This window comes from Musa acuminata, chromosome BXJ3-6, assembly GCF_036884655.1.
Source record: "Musa acuminata AAA Group cultivar baxijiao chromosome BXJ3-6, Cavendish_Baxijiao_AAA, whole genome shotgun sequence".
Taxonomy (NCBI): domain Eukaryota; kingdom Viridiplantae; phylum Streptophyta; class Magnoliopsida; order Zingiberales; family Musaceae; genus Musa; species Musa acuminata.
In genome coordinates this window covers 36859310-36880420 of record NC_088354.1, presented here as the reverse complement: position 1 = coordinate 36880420, position 21111 = coordinate 36859310, and the positions used below count along the sequence as shown (strand labels likewise).

The 21111-nt window shown below is 34.2% G+C and overlaps 2 protein-coding genes across 6 annotated transcripts; both read right to left on the bottom strand.

Annotated features, from left to right (window-relative positions):
• Nucleotides 1–486: 486 nt before the first annotated feature.
• Nucleotides 487–11548, bottom strand: LOC135581254 (single myb histone 6-like). Of its 4 annotated transcripts, none has more exons than XM_065153102.1 (7): nt 11192–11548; nt 10003–10200; nt 9582–9802; nt 8988–9072; nt 6695–6778; nt 3882–4228; nt 487–929 (listed from the first exon to the last, which is right to left on the bottom strand). In XM_065153102.1, coding segments are annotated over exons 2-7 (888 nt in total). In that variant the 5' UTR covers nt 10153–10200; nt 11192–11548; the 3' UTR covers nt 487–928. The 4 variants fall into 4 exon arrangements, with proteins under 4 accessions (XP_065009174.1, XP_065009173.1, XP_065009176.1 ...); XM_065153101.1 differs by having other exon boundaries at nt 11197–11548; XM_065153104.1 differs by having other exon boundaries at nt 3882–4048; nt 11197–11548.
• Nucleotides 11549–13279: 1731 nt separating this feature from the next.
• Nucleotides 13280–19255, bottom strand: LOC103989451 (protein BREAST CANCER SUSCEPTIBILITY 1 homolog). Of its 2 annotated transcripts, none has more exons than XM_065153484.1 (14): nt 19115–19255; nt 18890–18943; nt 18714–18787; nt 17313–17420; nt 16694–17166; nt 16522–16620; nt 15460–16410; nt 15259–15359; nt 14973–15159; nt 14759–14859; nt 14533–14650; nt 14291–14456; nt 14077–14198; nt 13280–13760 (listed from the first exon to the last, which is right to left on the bottom strand). In XM_065153484.1, the coding sequence occupies exons 1-14, from the start codon at nt 19168–19170 to the stop codon at nt 13416–13418; spliced, it is 2955 nt and encodes a 984-aa protein (XP_065009556.1). In that variant the 5' UTR covers nt 19171–19255; the 3' UTR covers nt 13280–13415. The 2 variants fall into 2 exon arrangements, with proteins under 2 accessions (XP_065009556.1, XP_009406567.2); XM_009408292.3 differs by having other exon boundaries at nt 14077–14195.
• Between the last annotated feature and the right edge of the window lie 1856 nt (nt 19256–21111).

The following is a 21111-nucleotide window of genomic DNA, read 5'->3' as shown; positions in this document are numbered from 1 at the left end:
GAAGAGCCAAGGAAATATTCTTGTTATGGTTTGGACCATTGCAACTTGCCTCTGTCTCAACTTCAAATCTAGAGAGTAATGGTATTAACAGACACTACACTGATGGAAGGAACACTACATATGTAGCTCCATAGTTGATTGGTAGACATTTGAATCCATCACACATCACAATGACTGGGCAGGAGGAACAAAGGTATCTTGACATTTCTCCAAACATTTTCTTTTGGCACAAATTCCATTTCCATCAGGAATCAACATGACATGAATCATTTACAGGAACCTTTGAATTATAACAAGCTCTAAGGCATCATGTTTTCTTTTAATCATGATCTCACATACTGGCCATTTTCTGCATTGCAAATGGCTGGCCAAGTGGCTTCTCGAGTAGCTTGACTTTGCGTGGTGATGCAGGATTGCTTATTATAATTTAGTCAAATCGGAAGTTCGACTACTAAGACTTGCATAAAGGAACCTGTACAGAGAACATTAGACAAGCAAATACACAAATATATATATGATGTCATTTTTTCCACAGTACAATCTCGTGAACAAATGGTGACTGACTCGAGGATATGTGTTCATCTTGCTTACAGTCGAGCATCTGCACATTCGTCAAAATCCAAGCAGCAATTTTTATTTCGCTCTGAAATTTCAGCTCTCCAAACACCCCACTTGCTCTTCCGTTAGCAAATAAATCAACGATTGTTTAATGCGATGACAACACCGTGGCTAAACAGCTTCCAAGGTTTGTAGTGAACCGAGCAAGATTTCCAAGGGTCACCATCATTGTGAAATTATGCAAAACATGACAAGCATAACCATATATCCTGCAAAATAACTGTAAAACCGAGAAAACAGCATATCCAGTAGAGTTGTATCTGGAAAACCAGTTCAAGAGCCGAGACAATTCCCCCTCAAACTTGGACCATCTGCACAAAACGGTTGTTGATTACTATAAGATACAATTATGATAAAACATGATAAAATAGTATAATATATATAGTATTGGAATTTATTTTCATAGACTAATGACTTCATATTAGTTCTTTTTTACAGTCACAACATTTATTTTCCTATCACTTCAAATAATTAGGGTTTTAGCCAACCCTATGCCTTCAGAAAGCTTCAAAGGTTTCTTTCATTTCATCATATCAATAACTGCAATGCATGTGATCTAAGACAGACTTCCCTAATCAAATACCACCTTTATTTCAATACTGTTCAAATATTCTTTGCTTATAAATACACACCCCAATTGAAATAAAATTAGAGGTGACAAAGATGCTCTGTCATCCAAAGGTTTTCTTTACCCAAGTGCAAACCTAGCCCAAAGACCCTGTGTGGCTTCCTTCGGTGGAGTACCTTCAACGTAATATATAAAAAAAAATACTATATGAAGAACTGATTGCTTGAACACGTTCTCAGAAAGTAAAAGTTAGGTGGTTAAAGCAAAGAGAGGCATTAGGAATTTTCTATGATCATCCTTAATTTATGAGGTAGTTGTTAGGTCAGCAATGCTTTGGAAATAAAAGTACTCAGCCATTAGAAAACATGCACCAGTGCAGCTAAGATGAGAATGTCAAAGTCCGCATGTACAAATGTTATCATCTGCAAACAAACGAGTATAAACCAGATAGAGAATAAAAAGAGAAAAATAATATGGATATGTCCAAAGGAGACCTATGGAAATCATGATTAAATAAGGTGGATTGATTAAAATTAGAAATAATAACGAGATTTGAATGCTCTTAATTTAACTAGAGATTTAAACCTACACAAAGCTCAATGGTGGAAGAAAAACATATGCAAGTGATCCCAAGAAATTGGCACATAACGTCCCATTGTAGTCTATGCTAGTGTTAAGACATGGATATGAAAAGTAGTTAACATTTGCACATGGTCCATTGATATAAAAAGTTCAATAATCCAAAGCAAATTTTATTACTTAAACTTTACTATAAAACCAAGTTATCGGTGCCAACTCTATATTTTAGACTATACAAAAGCTTTCAGCATACAATGAGGTAGTAAGAAAATAGGAAAAATCCTCTCCAATTTACAAATATGGAGCCATAATAGTATAAAGAAGTTGAAGCTTGAAGTTCAGTTTCGAACATCATGTAGAAAAATGGAAACAGAAATAAAAAGAAAGAAAATCACTGAGGCCAAAAATATAGAAATAGGTCCAAATCATTCCAACTTTAATTGCTGAACCAGATTCATCACTCCAACTAATCTTTAAACGTCTCACCTGCAGGTCACACTCACAACCACCTAGCAACATGAGACCTATGCATGACCAAATGGCACCACTACATGAGAATCCAACACATTTGTCCAATTAGAAAGAGCACTAAATAAAGCAAAATCATTTTGTCTCTATAAACAATGTGTCAGACTCTAAATGGTTCCTCACTTAAAGGGCTATCTAATTTACCTTCATGATCTATGATTAACTAAGCAAAGAACTGCTTCCCGGTAGAAAAAAAACAAAGATTCTAAATCTGTCAAGGAGAGAGCAGGAAGACCCATTTCCACTTGGAAATAACCACCCAAGCTATCTCATATAAACAAATAGATAAATAGATGAATTTATCTATTTGAGCTTTCCAAACCATGAAAAGATGAATTTTTAGCAACATTCTAATTAAGGCTTCAAATCAAAGCTGAGATAATCTATATTAGGGGGTATGGTTCAAGAACATTAGAAGTCACACAGAATAGCGACCTAAGCAGAAGCAGCTCAAAACGGGATTTAAAACCACGATTTAGATGGCAACTATCTTTGATACGTTATGACACTTGAAAATGAGATGGCTTAATTGCGGAAAACCTAGAATGATTCCTAGCTATATAACATTGCGAAAATAGTCATCCAACATTGCAACAAGTTTCAGAGTCCTTCGTCTCACACAGTCCAAAACCATGCATCAAACATCCTTCACCAAACCTACAAAACCGATGCATCTAATATCTTGTAGAATCTGATGACATTGAAGATTATCACAATATATTTACAGATATGACACAAAACCATCAATTCAAGTCCTTAGATTCCACAGTTTCTCAACCTCTGAAACAAGATGAGTAACATGTACCAAGAAAAAATGGGATGCACAGTATATTTATAATAAAAATTCTGATGGGGTGATTTGGGAAAACTGGATATTTCTTCAATCTTCAAGCTTAATATGATTTCAAGTACAAGCAAATGTCATATGCTTGAGATACAGAAATCATGAAGTTAGGGTTCCTATGAGACACAAAACCTGATGTTTCATTTGTTCAGAACCAATCTAGATGCAGATATCATTGACAAAAAAATTTCTAAAGCGAGAAGCAAATTAGTAGATCCATCTATTATACATCCTATGTCAATCCAACATCTGAAATGTTTTACCACATTTCTTTCTGAAAAATAAAAATGCAAGTATGGTGGATGATGCCAGGATGTAACTTAACCATGAAATATAGTTCCAAGAAAAATGGCATAGAAAATTTGTAAAATGTTGATGTAGATGAGAATATTATAACAAGAAGCCATGTATTAAATGCAATTCAAGAGGCTGGATAAGTTTTTTCGTCATCGTACTCCAAATAAAGTTCTCCAGAAATAAAAAAGCCCCTAAATTTCTCTATGGAATACAGAATAGTTCATAGACAACAAATTGAATCATTCTAAATGTTGTGAGCACACATGTATATCCGTAATGTCTACCAAAGGTAAAAGAGAAACAAAAAGTTGTATAGAATGCACAACTATGAAAGATAGTTTTGATCAATCATTTGAAACAAAAGCTTAACAACTGCACAACAATTCTTACTTGACAAAAGGTATACGGATGTAGTAAAAGTGATACTTATGGCCAAAAAGGGTTTACCAGGTTAGATTATTTCTGCTTTTCATAGTCAACATTGCTGCCTCTGCAAAAGCCTGTGCTGCTTCTGCATCAGCTTCTGCAGCCTCTGCCTCTCTTGCTGCTTCTTCAGCTTTCACCATGGCTGCTTCTGCCTCAGCAACGGCTTGTGCAGCAGCAGATGCAGCCTCCTGTGAAGTCATATTTCTCATCCGTGCTAATTCAGCATCTACGTGACATCTTAAGACAGGTCTAAAATCATCGCTCATTATTCTGTAATGCTCATTTTGTCTACCCTCATGAAGCAAAAGTTTAGATGTTTTCCCATTTAAAAAAGCTGAAGTTGGTGCAATCCTATAATTGTGCTTCACCTAAAAGGACAAAAGCAAGAAAGACAAAAGTTTTAATCAACCATTTAAACAAAAAGATGATTATCTGCATGGTACAATCTGTCACTTGGAAAGCACCATCCTGAAGGGACACTACTGATTTACGAATTTTCAGCAGTCCACTGAAGCAATAACAATAATCATGTGATACTTATAGAAAATACAAAAAACCAGTAATCAGTAAAGTTTCTCCTTAAAATAATTTACTGTGACAGAATATAAGTCCACAACTGTTATAGGACGAGTATGTAGAAAGATTCTTCCCTAAGTTCAGATTCTATACTACAAAGTGCAAAGTACACTAAAACCTGTAGTTGTTCACAACAATGACTAAAATCAAGCCATAATGTCCTAACAAAAATATTATGCCATAATCAAGCCATAATGGAACCTGTAGTCGTTAATTGGAAAAATAATAATAAAATATATATGTGATATTGCTTCATAGAACATACATCAAGACAGCAATGCCAACAGAGGCCTGCTATGGGAAAAGGAACCGTCAGATACATCAAACGTGTTCATGTGCAGCTTGCTAGCCACTGGACCACCATCATTCACCAAGATATAATGTAGAAAATCACTGAACAAATTGTGCATAATGAAAAATACTTGTAGCATCAATCAAAAACTTCTGGGGTAATTTAGCAAGTTCTTAGCACCCCGTCCAAAACATACCACAAAAGGGAAAACAAATTAAGGTAAAATATTAAGGAAAAAAAATCATTTTCAGAGATAAACCGGTAGTTTTAAAGTAATCATATTAAAATTAGAAAGAAAAATCAAAGCTGTCATCAGCTTTAATATTCACATATGTAATCTCGATCCCATGACTGGCTTTCTTAGAAGAGAAATTTATACTGACCAAAGTAACGAAGATAGCCAAGTAATTATTTTCCAAGTCCTCTCAACTGGTTTTAGCACTTTGAAGGCATACACAACTTAAGGTAAACTATTAAGGAAAAAAATCATGTTCAGAGATAAACCGGTAGTTTTTAAAGTAATCATATTAAAATTAGAAAGAAAAATTAAAGACGCCATCTGCATTAATATTCACAAATGTAACCTCAATCCCATGACTGGCTTTCTTAGAAGAGAAATTCATACTGACCAAAGTAACGAAGCTAGTTGATTAATTATTTTCCAAGTCCTCTCAACTGGTTTTAGCACTTTGAAGGCATGCACATATAAACTAATAAGAATCAATGATTTTTGTACCGCCTGATACAATATGAAATGGGCAAATACATATCGATCTGCCCGATGATCGGTACGTGGACTAGCCCAGTTAGTCCAAAGGAAGTGCCCTTGTATCACACTATCACTCAATACAATCGAAACTCGATTGCCACCAACCTATACTGGTGAGTAACAATTGCATTTCGACCGTACCAGTTAATTATGTCAAATCAAGGGGGTTGAAGGGTACCAACAGTCAAATTGACTGCTGGACCCCTAGTTCCCGTCATTCAATAGCCCCTCCCTCCCTTATTTCACTCCTCACTCACTCATGCTCCCTCTCTTTCTCAGTCACTTAGTCTTTCTAGTTCTCTTTCTCAATTAAACATCCTACTCAATTATTTAGAGCTCATCCAAACTTGAAAAGATTCAATTGTAGGAATTCAGGAACATGATTTGATAGAAATTCTTATTTATGCTCTTTCTACATTTTAATTATTATTTGACATAATCAGATGCTTATTATTTTAAAATTATAAATACTTAGGATTGATTAGCATATTTCTCTTAATATTAGGCTCAAATAGTTCCATTATCATATTTTTAGGCCCAAATTGAGACTAATTTTGTCTAATCACAGTTAGTTAATGGCAATTAGTGGCTCTCTCTCAAGTTTAGGTACAATTAGGGCCATTAGCTTATTTTTAGACCAAAATCGGGGGTAATTATGCCTAACCATAGCATGTTAATGGCGACTGGTGTATCTCTATTAATAATCTTAATTGGGTTCAATATCTACATTTTAGGCCCAAATTGAGGATAATTAAGCCTAATCACAGCTTGCTAAGGGTGATTAGTGTGTTTCTCTTAAATGTAGACACAATTAGGGCCATTAGTTAACTTTTACTATTGATTTATGACTCATTCGCACTCTTTTCTTATTAAATTAGAATTGAAATAGTGTTAAATTAGCATAAAACCCCCTAAAAAGGGGTTTTTGCTTTTTTGGATTTTTTTGATCATTTTCTAACCATTTTTCCAAAGACAGATACATACCAGCATATCGACATACAATACATGAGTACCAATTGGTACATACCGAACCAGGCTGGGATTGGCATTGTCAGTCGGCACGCGAAGGTGATACATGACGAGAATCACAATTTTTCATTCAATAGCATGACAACATAAGGTGCCTATTTTCCAGAAATCAATTTGACAACCTTGCTAATGATGAATAAATTTAAATAGGGAAAGAAAAACTACTACCTTAATTAATCTCCCACTTGCAGTTAGCGCCTTCAGCTTAGCTGATAACAATGGAGTGAAATCTGAAGGAGGCCAATATTGATCCTACATGAAGCCAGATTGTTAATGGACCATTTCAACCTTTTAATAGCTGAACTAATTAAAAATAGGTTTTTAATTGTTCGAAAAAAAAAAATTAGTTAATTAAGCTTCATTAGATATTGCTAATGTTTTATAAAATTTTGATATTTTTTGAAAAAAATAGACCTGCGTTACACTATTTTTTTAATAGGTTTACAATTTTTTATTTATAATCCTAAAAATAGTGCAACTGGGAGGTCAAAATTTTTCTGAATGGGCTTATAGTTTTTTTGTATAACCCCTAAAAATAATATAAGCCCATTTGAAAACAATGTAACTCAAAGGTAAAAAAAAAATTATCTCAAAACTTCAGAAAAGCATCTATGATGAAATAAAAGTGATCTTGTGATCAAATTTATTCTAAATTTATCTTAAATTAGCCAAAACTAAGCAAATAAAAAATATTCAGCTTTTAAATTGGCTAAAAATAAAAAAAATTACAAAAGATTTTTAAGTGCTTAATTAACTGAAAATAATCTTTTAAGGCTTTCTTAAAGGGACGTTTACAAGGTTTTATAAAACCTTTGACCAAAAAACCTTGAAATTTTAGCTTAAATTGGTCAAATAAATAAATAAATAAATAAATAATTTTAACTTTTTAAGAGTCAAATTAACTGAAAATAGGTCTTTTAATAGCCCAAAAATAGGAAAATTGGCCGATTGAATCTTTGTTAGATAATACCAGTGTTGCACAGAAATTTTAATAACACCAATGTTCCAAAAATATTTTGATATTTTTGATAAAACTAAACCTGAGTTATATTATTTTTTGATGGAAATACACTGTTTCTATATATAACCTTAAAAATAATATAATCTCACCTCAGATGCCAAAAAATTATTTCAATCTGAATTTCAAAACTTCAAAAAATTTCTCCAATGAAATATAAGTGATTTTCTAGTCAAATATGTTCTAAACTAACATAAATTGTCCAAAATAGACAAAATAAAAAAAAAATTAGCATTTTAAGGATTGAATTTTCTGAAAATAAATAAAAATAGAAAAAGTGATCATTAAGGCTTTCGCAAGAGATTTTTAAGGTTTCATGAAACTTTTGATGGAAAAAACCTTGTAATTTCAGGTTAAATTGACCAAAAAATTAAAAAACTTTAATTTTCAAGTGCTTAATTAACTAAAAATAGATACTTTAAGGGCCCAAAATTTTTAAAAATGGTTATTACAGTGTTTCATAAAATTTTGGCCAGAAAACTCTTAAATTGGAAAAAAAATATAAAATCAGCATTTAAAGAGCTGAATTATATGTAACTTAAGTCTCCAAAAAATATTTGTTTCTTAAAATTTCAGAAAAACCTTCTTTGATAATCTTCAATTAATTTTTGGCCAAAAGTGATTTTTAATTCACCTTGAATTTGCAAAATTAAAATATAACTGAACTAACTTTTAAGACTGAAATCAGTAAAATGTCTATTTTAAAGACATAAAATAGAAAAAAAAAAATGGTCATTTAAGTCTTTGTCAATTATTTCCAAAGTTTCATGTAAATTTGAGAATTCTTAAAATTGATATTTAATATTTATTGGTTTATTGAATGACTTTAAAAGTTATTTATTTATTTATAACAAACAAATAATATTATTATTTTTATCATTAATAATATGTATTTTAATATTTTTCATAGTTTTATCATTTTTATAATAATTTGTTTTTTATTTTAAGATTAGTTTTATAATTATTTTATATTTTTATTAATAAAATAAAATTTATTAATATTATTTGATTTTATTGACTACTATCTATTTAGGTGACTGGTTCATTTGTATTTGGCTTAAAAGGGAGGAAAAGAAAGTAAAGACAAATGAGTGGTTGATGGCATTTTTGTCCAACTCAAAAGATAGGGGCTCTCTAGGAAAAAATGAAAAATAAGGACGCTATGTGAGAAATAGTCAAAAGTAAAGTATGAGCTTTTCTAGGGAATTTACCCTAATTGCATTTATGTGTGTTGGATGACTGTTGAAAACGCAAGGTTCTATATGATACATTACTTCCATAAGCTTACTAAGCTCCCAGTAATTATGAATCATGTATTCAGAATGGAATAACAACAAACTCACATATAAGCTATGGCCTGCCGAGAGATAAATTTTAGAAAAAAGGCTTACTATAAGTTTGTACCAGATCTTCTTTCGACTAAACTAATAGAAGAAATTCAACCTCTATATACATGGAAATAGTTGTCTTGTTAGACCCAGTGGGCTCCTTCAAGTTTGTTATAGCTTCCAATATCAGATTGTCTAGCCTACATAAACGAAAATGAAATCCAATAGAGAAGTCATAATCCAGTTAAAAGAAAAACTGTATATATCAGTAATAAAGGTCTTAACTAGAAACAGTAGCAAAGAACCAAGTTGTATTTCTAATAGAGCTCCAAAATATGTTTCATCACCATGAAATCAATCATGAAAACTTAACAATTTATACAGTTCCAACCGGACATAAAAGTCCCTTATTTTGCCTCAAAAGGTCACATTCTTTAAACCTGGAAGTCTTGGTACTATGGAAACAGATATAAGGAGAAGACCATATCATCAAGTATAGCATAGTTTGCAGTGTTTCCAGCCAGCAACTTTCATCAGTCTTGTGATGTGCTACTGTACTCTTTACTTCTAAACAATAATTTTCCATTTTTCAGTAGTGAGATAATGATTGTGGCAAAATAAAATTATTAAAAACATGTGAATTGCATGGTTCACATAGAAGGCCAATTGCTATCCTTAACTTTCAAACAAGAAATAGAGAAACACCAACCTTGAGAATGATCTCTTTTGACCAGTAACATGAAGATTTTCACTAGTCACAGCGAGAGGCTTGGCATCAAGTGTTTGAGCATCAATATCTTCAGTTACTCTGTTGAAAGCCTTTGGGTTATAATCATGATTGGAATTTTGTCGGCTCCTTTTCAAGGCCAATCTGGCCTTCTCTCGTGATCCCCAACCATTTGCAGTCACACTCAAGTTCCGCCACTTATCCTGTCCATTTATGGATCAGATTTAAAAAAGTAAATCATAACTTCAGCACTAGCTCAGAAGTTGATTCAGATAGATATATACTATCTAGTGTTATTATGTGACAGGAGAACCTTCTTCAAAGTATTTTACAGTGAAAACATGAAGAAATTGTCTATAAAATTGGGCCAAGATCTAATTACACAATTTGTGAGAAAATTTACCTTCAGGTCCACATTTGACCTCAAACATAATATACTGCTAAATTCTGGATCCTTCAAAATTGTGCGCCATTTTCCAGCCCCATGCTTTAGAACTCCAGCTCTGAGAGCAGACTCCTCTTCTGCAGTCCATTTCTGCTTGGGGGCTCCCATCAACAAGAGAACAAAACCTTCTACAATAATATCTGATGGCACACTAGCCTGATATCCACACATGACAGTGGTTGTAAAAGTCACAACTTTAAAAACAAACAAAAAAGTAGCAAAATCTCAATCCAGTTCCACGACCAAATTGTACGATGCTTTATGAAGATCATGTGATATGCAAAGACAATAAAGATCAATTACAAAATGAGAAAAACAAGATCAACAGGACTTCATGAAATCCATGTTGATCCTGATATCCGCAACACTTCACCACCAACATTAAGGAAACAAGAGAATACCTGCTTCAACAGAACACAATGAGGTATTACTCTTAACAAGTCTTGGGCCTGAGAGAAATTGATATTTATTTTAAAAGAACAACATTAGTTGAGCCAACACAAACATATAGAGTCATTACTGTCCTTCTTTTAGCAGTTTAAGAAAGCCTTAAATTTCTGCAAAATATAACCACGTAGTGATAATATACATCTCTTAAAACAAGATAACCTTAGTTATCAGATAATCTAGAATGTGGCAGGTATTGCAAGTAAATTGGTTCAGAAATAGTAGACGAATAAAAGAGGTGGTCAAAATGCCACATCAAGCCCAGGAGTCCATTTCTTCCAAGGAGAGCTCAAGAATAAACTATAATTCAAAAAGGTTTAAAGAAGGTAGGTTCGAGACCAATGGCAAAATGATCAGCTATTATTGAACCATAGCATGTCATCAGAGGCCCAATCCAAACACGGAAAAAGACCAATTTTCCACAAGATCTTCTGTCGAAGAAGTCAATAATCCGAATCCTATATAATAGGAGCAACCCACAAAAACCAACGACGAGCACAAATAATCCGGCAGAAAATGGCCCAATTAAATTGAAGCAGGATGAAACCTACCCGAAAGCCCTAATTCTCCAAAGTGCCAAAAATGAGGAACAAGACTCAGGTAACTCAACGGAAATCCAAATAATGAGAACAAAGCTAAGTTAAAAGAAGCGACATGTGCAAAACAAATAATACAATAATAAATTCAAAGAAAAACATACCGTACGTGATTCAATATTCGATCAAAATGGAAGAATAGGAGAGGGAGGTCAAAGGAGATCAACTGAGGAGCAGAGTACAACCTCCGGTGTTGGAAATTGGCCATGGAGGGGGCTCAGGTATTAATTGGCAGAAAAGATCGACGATAAAAGGAGGATTTTTGCATTGACCCCATATTAAAGACTTTACACATTCGGATCCTCTTTGTGCATCTGAGAATACTCCCACTTCAAAGTATGCGAATGCCACCGGTGGGGAAGACGAAGCCCAGCCATGAATAATTAACTAAATACCAAGTTTAACCAAACCCTAACCCAAATGGAGTCACATATTTCCCTTCAGCAATATCCTGTGCGCTCTCCCTCTCTCTGTCTCTCTCTCTCTCTCTCTCACATACATAAATAAATCTCTTATATATATATATATATATATATATATATATAATATTTTTTATAATTATTTCTCTAAGAGCAAATATGAGAAATGAAAAATTTTACTATTCGATCTTTTTGATACTTAAGAATATATCGACATATATATGATAAAATATTTAAATATGTTTAAAGATATTAAAAATATTTAAACATCTAATTATCCATAAAACTTATGTAGTTTATAATCATATAACCACATTCCAAACATTTTACTTATATAACAAAAACATATAAATCAATAAAAATTTGCTCAAAATCTTATAGCTTTTTAACCAATTCAAATATCACTAACTAGCTAACTTAAAAATTTTATATAATAACAAAATGAGTATACAAAGCTCAATAAACAATTAACATATCCATAATAAAAGAGGATAATTTCAAACAAACAAAATATCAAAATACAATGCATGATACAAAATTTCATAGATAGTCATTCATCGAATACAGAATTACAATATCATTTCATTTGAAACATATTTTGTTTGGAATAAAAAGCATTTGAGCATATATCAAATGTATAAGAATGTTTAGAAATATTTTGAAGCATATAAGGTGAATGAATAATAAACATAAGCTTGTATATCATATTCGATGATATATGCATTTCATTTTTATCCAAAGCATATATAGAAATACATAAGCAATACTTTGATATCATATCAAAAACATAGAGGATGAAATAGTATCATACATAATATGATTCATTCAATGAGCACCAAACATAAATCGCTTACATCTAGGAGTTTTATCCATCCACGTCTACGTAAAATCATAGGAGGCTGACAGAACATCACGGGCCCTAAGTATAACTTCCTTTATTATTTTTGATAAAAATTGAAACTAAAATATTAATTGAAGCTCTAACATTCAAATGTTATTTTGTAAGTATAACTCCTTTTATCATTTTTGGATGAATATTAATGGAAGAGAAACATGTAAAGGGTTTTAATATTCTAAGAATCAAATTGGAATTCCAAGCCACACAACTTTTTAATTCATCGAGATAATTCGTCAGAGATATTATTTGAATTATTGATATAAAGCCTATGTTGATGTTATAAAGGAGCTAAAACGTGCATGAATTTTACTTGATCTATTGATATGGATAAGTTGCGATTATGATATATTATACATGTGACATTATTTGAACTATTGACACCCATGTGCAGTCTATTTTAGTTACTTTATACATAATGTCATTGTCATCGATATCATAATGTCGCTAATATGTTGAGGAACATAACCTCCTAAATCGGTCTTTGCCTAAGTTTAGATGCAAAGAATATTTTTCGCCATAAAAATAAAATAATTCAAATCATTCTTATTGGAGGCTCATGTACGTGAAAAATAAAGTGTAATTATACATTTCTTACCATCATCCCATGCCATGATAAGCAGCCAAACAAATTATGAGACTGATCAAGGAAAGTCTTGAATCAAATTATCAGCAGTCATGATGTTCCATATTTTACTGTATCTTTTTGAATCAAATTAAGAAAAGAGAGAAAGACCAATGCCAATTTGTGGGTTATTTAAAGAGCAATGAGAAGCTGGTTATTGCCAATTATGTAATTTTTCTAGTTGATCTAAAAGGGCCTTGAATATGATAAAGCTGCAAGACATTCTCAAGAAGCACCAAACTAATACACCCAGCAAAATATGATATAATGGTTACTGCTGTTTAACAAAAGCTAACTCCAGCTTTTAACAAAACCAAATCTATATGGAAGTTCCTTGAAGGTTATCGATGCATTCATGAATTGCATAAGCATCATCTTAATGGATGTTCTCAAGTTAGAGGTTGCAACTTGCAGGCAGCAATGGAGTCAATGATCCATGTACTGCCGGCCAATGTACCTCCTGAGGCATCAGCTAGAGCTTGAGCTTCAGACCTCCTGTGATAGATAACAGTATCACTGTTGCAGTTGTGCTTCTCAGGGTGCTCGATGCTGAAAACAATTAAGGTTCTCCAGGTAGAAGCATCACCCAACAGCCTCTTGTTGTCCCTTGAGATGGGTTTCCTCTGTAAGACAGATCCTCCGGCTGCTATCACAAGATCTTGCAGATATCCTTTGTAAGATGGTGTGTAGTCTCCACTGAAGTAAAATTTAAATCCGTTGAAGAACTTTGGTTGCTGCGCTCGAGAGCAAAAAAGTCAGATGCAATAGCATATCCATTTAACTGTTACTAACTATGAAAACAAACAAATCGTGCTAGCAAAACAATCAAGTTATCTACGAGAAATTATCTTCTCAAATTGCAATCACATCAATTTGCTGGAACAAAATGAAACTATCTACAATCAATGTGCTTTCAATCTTCTAACTCTATCAGATCGAGCACAAAATATACTCTTTTTTGCTGGAGCAAACTGTTTTTGAGTTGCTTTGACATTCTTGTTTTATGTACAGCATGCTAACACATTACAAGATGCTAGAGGTGGTCACTACCTTGTTTATAGCCCTCAGTCTTCCTAAGCGAGGACCATCACTGATTCCATGGATATCAACAGTGACTTCAAATTTCTCCTCGTCTATTGGTTCCATGGCATCCATGCATGCGTTAATCCCTGCTTTAGAGAAAAGATGTGAGATACAAGTGGCTCTAAGTTAGTTGTATCAGTAGCCATAATGATTCTGAAAAGCTGCCTGATAGGTCTCTTACAATCAACTTTTAGTATCCATTTTCCATCAATGATGCCCTTCAAAATCTTGAGGGTTCTCCTATAGGCACCATTGTGATCCGTTGATGCAATGATATGTGTGATTTCTGGGTTCCAAGTATTTGATATGGGAACACCAGTCACCTTTGCAAATTTAGAAACTGCTTCCTGAACAAAAATTTCAAGTTGTAATCCCTATCCACTCTCTGGTTTTCAACTAAGATTCCCACAATTTTCAGTTTACCTTCTCTGCGGCAGAAAGTGCTGAGCAACAGATCATCCACTTGCAAGGTGACCCAGAAGGCCATTTCCACTTCTGACTAGGATGATCACATGTATTTATCGATGAAGCCTGAGATGATCTGATTTTTTCAAACATTTCAAAAGACACAAATCTGAGATCTCTGGAACTGATTAATTCCCTTAAGCAAATTACAGAACTTTGAAAAGAGTACTTCAAATCATCTTACCCTTTTGGAGTAGATTTCTTTCTGCTTTGTCTTTGGGGCTCAGACACTTCATTAGGTAACTCCATTGATGAATGGAGTGGACATAACATCACAAAATTTTGCTACATACCAAGTTGAATTGTAAACTTGATGTCAATTTGTTTCGAATCCATAAAGGATCTTTAGAACCAAGGCTATGCAAAAATATAACAATGACTTTAAACAGTTTACTTACAGTGTCCCATTTGCATTCCTGCATTAGTTTAGCACAAGTGAAGTGGAAGCTCTTTCGGCAACTTCGCTCATAGCAACCCAGGGCTGCACCATTGGCACCACAGCAACTGCACTTTATCCTCCGACTTCTGGAAACCTCAGCTGTAAGATTGATGGCCATGTCATCTTCAAAGTAAACATCAGGGGCCCTTCAATTACAAGAAGATCTTGTTTTAGTGATGCCTTAACGCCAAGCTATTCTATTAAAAATTATCTTTTGTTGAATAACATCTAAGGAAAAATCCAACCATTCGGTGCAATGCTTATGAGAATGTATTACATTCCTGCCCCCATTAAAATCTGCAGCTACAGGCTTTCCATTGAAATAGTGCATCATCTCTCCAGAATCCTGTGAAAAGGCCTTCTTTTTCAGTTTAGTGAATTGTCTAACAAAACCAACTAGCCTTTTTTAATTTGTAACAATGACAATAACTTTTCAATGAGAATACCTCTGTATCAGTGGAAGAGTGACAGAAAGCACATCGAATTGGAGAATGACTTTCTTGGCATTTTCTCATGATAATGTTCTCAGTACTTTGGATTCTGTTCTTACTTGTGTTTTTCACAGCCAAACTCAGTTTATACTCCTTAAGGGCATTACTTGAAGTTTTATTGCTTTCACATGCAGCAGTGCCCATTGGAGTAGCGGGCACCTTAACAGCACTGGTAACCTTCAGCTCAGATGCCTGATTTTTTGCTATACGCTTCTTCTGATGGATATGTTTACCACTTTTGTCTAGTATCTCACTGGAAAGCTTCCCAGGCTTCCTTTGCTGAAGAGTTGATGCTGGCAACTCTGGAAGTTTTAGATTACTTTCATCTTGAATTTCAGCATCATCAATCAAACTTACTATTGCTTCAGGTACCTCAGCCTGCACATCAATATTAGATCGTTTCAAGTGCTTCCTCTGTAGTTCAGAGTCAGTACCTTTTATCTTTCTGTCCGATCTTTTAGCTGTACCTCCACTGCCTTTTATCACACTTGAATATTTTGCCTTGACAGATATATCTGGAGACTGCTCAGAAGCCTCAATTGCAGCATTATTAAATTGTTTTTTAAGGCTCCTTAGACTCATTGAACAATTGGTTTGGTAACGGGTAGCTGATTTCTGGCATCCCTTTACACTTGTCCTCTTTGGTTTGGGATAACTTCTGTCATCTACATCTTCGGAATTACAAGGAACTTCTCCATTGACATCATGCGATCGAAAATCTTGATCTTCTTTGATTAATGATTTTCTGCTCTTTAAAAGTGTGTTACTATTACGCCTTCTCTTATGAAGAATTTTTTTGCCGATGCTAGCAGTTCCAACATTAGCATCTTCATAGTGAACCACAGCATCAATATTTCCCTGGCATTCTTTCTCTGGGATCTTAAGAAGCCTATGCCTCTCCACAGTCTGCATTCAGCAAACTTTCTTATAAGAATTAATTTCATCTAGCTATGCAGAAAACAATTTAAAAAAGCAGACAGAAGAAAGCAAAGCAAGATAATCCAAGAGTAGTATGACCTGAGTTCTTTGAGGTGTTGAAAATAGCTCTGGAGAGTAAGCTCTTTGACTCCACTCAAACATCTCACTATCAAAATCTGCTGCAACATTCAACTTATTCTGCAATTAAGTCATAATAAGTAACATCATAGAAACTGGAGGCTCCATGGACCCAAAGGAGAGAGGTACTCACAGTGGGAGTGGGTAAAGTAGGTTTCTCATCATCAGAATCTTTCATGTCGCTAAAACAAGGAGCACTCTGAGGTGAAGGTGTTTCCATTATCTGCTGATCACTGGGTTTTTTAGGACTTTCATCAATATCATCATTACCTCTTAGCCAGAAAAATGGTGAAAGCGATGGATCTTCTGTGTCATCAGCAAACAGTTTTTTATTGTCATTCAATTCTGTGTCACCTGTCAACTCAATTCTTGCATCTTCTAGTTTGTGGATCTTTTCAGGCCTCAATGGAGTCTCAGAGGCTGAATATGGGGTCACATGTATTCGCTTCTTGGCAGGAAAAGAAGGTGTTTTTGGCTTATAATGAGGGGAACGTCCGGCTTTGGTTTTTTCTTTGGTATTTTCTATTTGAGAGCATTCCTTTCTCTTTGATTTCTTTTGGCATTCCCCCATTGTATCTGTAGTAATAATATGCTCCTCCTGATTGCCTAGAGCAAATCCATTTGTTGGGATGATTAGCAATAATAAGAATCATCAACTAAGGCAGTAAAAACCAGAGAAATGCAGGAAAAGGTGAACATCCTAATTACATCTAAAATCATGTTAGAAGCAAAGATATGCAGAAAGTACTCGCCTGAATTTTGAGGTCCTATTTGTGTTGAAAAGATGTTGGTTCCAGCCATATCTTCCATGCTTTTGAAAATGCCTACCAAGTTGTCCATATGAGGAGCAGCACGAACTTCTGGGATAGAGAGAAAAAAAAAAGTACAGTTATTAGCAAAATAAGGCTCCCATAAAATCTGGCCAAATCAAGATGATGAGCAACTTCAAGCACAATAGAATACTAAAACAGAAAACCATCTACAAAATAAACAAGGAGCAATTATCTTGGATCTTCATATGATTTGACCAAACATTAAAATAGTCTTCAAAGCAAACTGAACCTTGTGGAGCTCTTAGAACTTCATCTGTGAGATGCCATTTTAATCCAAGATTCGCACAATGGGCCTATTGAAGTCTCTCCACCAAGGACACAAGGAGAATTTTAAACATATGCTACATGAATCTAACACTCTATGAGGGAAGTCCATGCTCGGATGTCATCACTTGAGTGCAAATAAAACACCAAATCTACACTCATAAGATATCTACATAAATAACACCATGGATTTAGATAAAACCAATGTTATGTAGCTGAACATGTTTTTCCTCCAGCTAACCCAAAAGCTCATTGTGTACTTTTTTTTTATCACCAGTAAACTAATTGCAGAAGATTTCATGCTGCATGCACTGATAAGCTTTCTTCTGGGCAACAGCAAACATAAGTTAAATTAACAGCACAAATTTCTTCTATAGAAAAGGTTAAATTCTAGAAGAAGAAAAAAAGTACAGAATCTGGCCAAATAAAAAATGCAGAACAATATCAAACACGGTTAGTACTAACAGGCAACCAGCTATAAGATAAACAAGGATCAATTTTATTGGATCTTCATCTAATTTGACCAAGCATCATATCATAGTCTATGCAGTCAAAAGCTAGTTTGTGGAGCTTTAAGAGATTCGTCTGTGAGACCCCAATTTGATGATAGTCTTTCACAACGTAGACTCAGAATTTTGCAGCAAGCTTGATGTAGATACATGAACCGATACAGATATGAGAAGAAAATGGCGAATTGGAACCAGGATAAATTGTATCCAAAGAAACAATAAAATGGCAGTGACATTTGTTAAATAGTATATGTAACCTTTGTCTTCTCCCTTGAGAATACAAGAACTTTAAACTTGCACCACATGAATGTAGCACTCCGTACGATGAAATTCCACACTCAAACGGCATCACTCCATATCTTGGATTTAGACATAGCTAGTGTTATGTAGCTATACATGTTCTTAGTCAGTGAACCCAATTGCACAAAATATACAAAACTCCATTGCCGGTAAACCTAATAGCAGATCATTGCGACTGCTCGACACCATTAATGATTCTTCAACTTCACTGAAAGATTTTTAGGTAGAGAATCTTATGTGAACTGACCTCTTCGACGAAATGGCACTTTGCAGACCGGGCAATCCGACGCCGACTTTTTCATGGATTCCGCAATGCACGAACTAAGTTCAAACAGAAACGGATTACATAAGCGCGCAACAGCTTCCCGATGGAAAGGGCGCTGAAAGTGAACAAGAAAGGAGAAATATCAAACGAGAACTCACTTGCAGAAAACGTGATTGCAGGAAAGCGACACCGCGGAATTCAGGAGGCTCCAACTGCACAAATTAACGATAGAATATGAAAAGAACTGTGGAGACAAACAATACATCATAGCAAACGGACGAGATCTCATAATTAAGTTCCTTTGTTTTTTACATCGGAAACTATCAAACGCATGAGGATGGTACGGAAGAACAAGAGACTGGTGGAGAAGGGGCATGTGGTACCAGATGGGGCACTTGAGCTCTGTGCCCATCTTCTCCAGATTGGCCAAATCTGCCATGGCTACCGCCGGAGGTGGGAGGCTCCTCAACTTTGGAGCAGCGACGACGAGAGCGAAGGGGAAGGGCAAGCGAACTGGCGGGGGGAGGGGTTTCGTGTTATCGCGCCTTTGTTTATTGGCATTCCCGCGCCTTTATTTGTCCGGTGTTCAAGTTGTGGCGGCAACTTCCGGTCCCGCCACTTTTTTCGTTTTCATGTTAAGGGAATTACTCCTTTCATATGGATTAATTTGATGAGACCAAATGTTCGATAATTTTTATTCATATATTATGTTAAAATATAAGACATATGGATCATATTAAGGAATAATTTTTACAATCTAGAGAAATAAGATATATATATATATATATATTAGTATACAAAGATCTTGGAAAAGTTACATGTTGTAAGGTTTTACCGGATAGCATCCTCACATTAGAAATACCTAAAAGGAGTTTTTTTTTTTATAAAAAATGAATTTTATATAATAGTTTTATAGAAAACCAAGTTGGCCGATTTTGTAAATAGATTTATTTTTTGTTCTAATTTCAATGATACAGTATCTTTCACAATATCTAAAAAAGAAATTGTCCATAAATTTATTTAGCAAGCGTCCCTTATTTTCAAAATATCTATAAAGAATATCGATTTTTTTAAAATGATACAAATTTCCTCAGTAGTAGTTGACATTTTTATTTTTTTTTTCTTCTATACCTTGTTAGATCAAACCAGTCAAATTAATGTTTTTCGTTTAACCAATTTGATTATAATATTTTAAAAAAAAAAGGTTAAAGTTTTTTTTTCCTTTTGTTACTAAATTAAAAATACTGTAATATAGTCTTAATCAATTCAAATTCTCACAAACATTAATAACCTTATTATATGTATCAGGGTTTCATAAAATATTTTATTTGAGAGTTCTTAAGTGATTTTAAATGAAAATTAAAAAATATTTTAAAATACATCAAAATAAAATATACCAAGTTAAGATTTAAGCTTATAATTTTAAAAAATATATTTTAGGTTTAGATTTAAGCCTATTTTTAGAAAAATGATAACAAAAAATTATGATGGGCGAAAATCTTTAAAAAAAATTTATGCTTTTGAAAATTTCTTGTAAAGCACCCTGCTTTGAAAAATTCTCTTAGAGTCTTGCTTATTACGTGAAAATATTATTTTACCTCTTATCTCCATTGAACCCATCATTGCCTCCTTCATGTATCATCGCTCGCAATCCTTACACACTACATCGATCTCGCAATAAAGGAGGGGTTGCAAGAGTGTCGGTGGGTTTGGGGGCCAACGAGGTCCATGGAGGTAGCGGCAATCCTCACGCTAACTTTTTTCTCAAGCGAGGGCTACATGTAATGTTATGACCGAAATCGATACTAAGAGGAGGGAGTGAATTAGTACTTTCCTAAAACTTCCGATGATTAAAAATTTTCGTTCGATAAAAACGTATTAGAAATGCATTTGAACTTATAGAAAGTATGAAGTGGAGTGAGCAATCAAATCAGTAAGTACTAAAGATAAATAACAAAGAAGAGAAAAGGGCACATCAGATTTATAGTGGTTCGGTCGTCGTGACCAACGTCTACTCTCGATTTCTCTTCCATTGAGGCACCGACTTCCACTATCGATCTTCTTTCAACATGCGAAGGTCAACTACCCTCTTATAACTATTTTCTCATTTTCACAAGTTTATGAGATAACCTTTACAAGCCCCTCACCCCTCTCTTAAAATAAAATCAACACTTAGAGCTAGAGGAGGGGAATTCTCACAAGATTACAATAGTATTTTCCCCGATTTTTGTTCTCAGTTAATATATTAACCGAGTAGGAATGAGTGAGGTATTTATATACCCTAAATGGATTTAAATTTGGAGCCAAAACGGTCTCATCCCGAGTTTTCAGGTTACTGGTAGCACCACCGTCTGTCAGACTTGACAACTGGTGGTATCAC

What these genes read in the sequence shown, in the direction of transcription:
- LOC135581254 (XM_065153101.1), bottom strand. Translation starts at nt 11,295, where the DNA reads ATGGCCAATTTCCAACACCGGAGGTTGTACTCTGCTCCTCAGTTGATC. An exon ending in GGTCAAATGTGGACCTGAAG is followed by an intron (nt 9,803 to 10,002) that starts GTAAATTTTCTC and finishes ATAAATGGACAG; the next exon opens with GATAAGTGGCGGAACTTGAG. An exon ending in CAAAAGAGATCATTCTCAAG is followed by an intron (nt 9,073 to 9,581) that starts GTTGGTGTTTCT and finishes TCGTTTATGTAG; the next exon opens with GCTAGACAATCTGATATTGG.
- LOC103989451 (XM_065153484.1), bottom strand. Translation starts at nt 19,170, where the DNA reads ATGGCAGATTTGGCCAATCTGGAGAAGATGGGCACAGAGCTCAAGTGC. An exon ending in AATAGGACCTCAAAATTCAG is followed by an intron (nt 17,167 to 17,312) that starts GCGAGTACTTTC and finishes GATTTGCTCTAG; the next exon opens with GCAATCAGGAGGAGCATATT. An exon ending in AGGAATGCAAATGGGACACT is followed by an intron (nt 14,860 to 14,972) that starts GTAAGTAAACTG and finishes CTTGGTATGTAG; the next exon opens with CAAAATTTTGTGATGTTATG.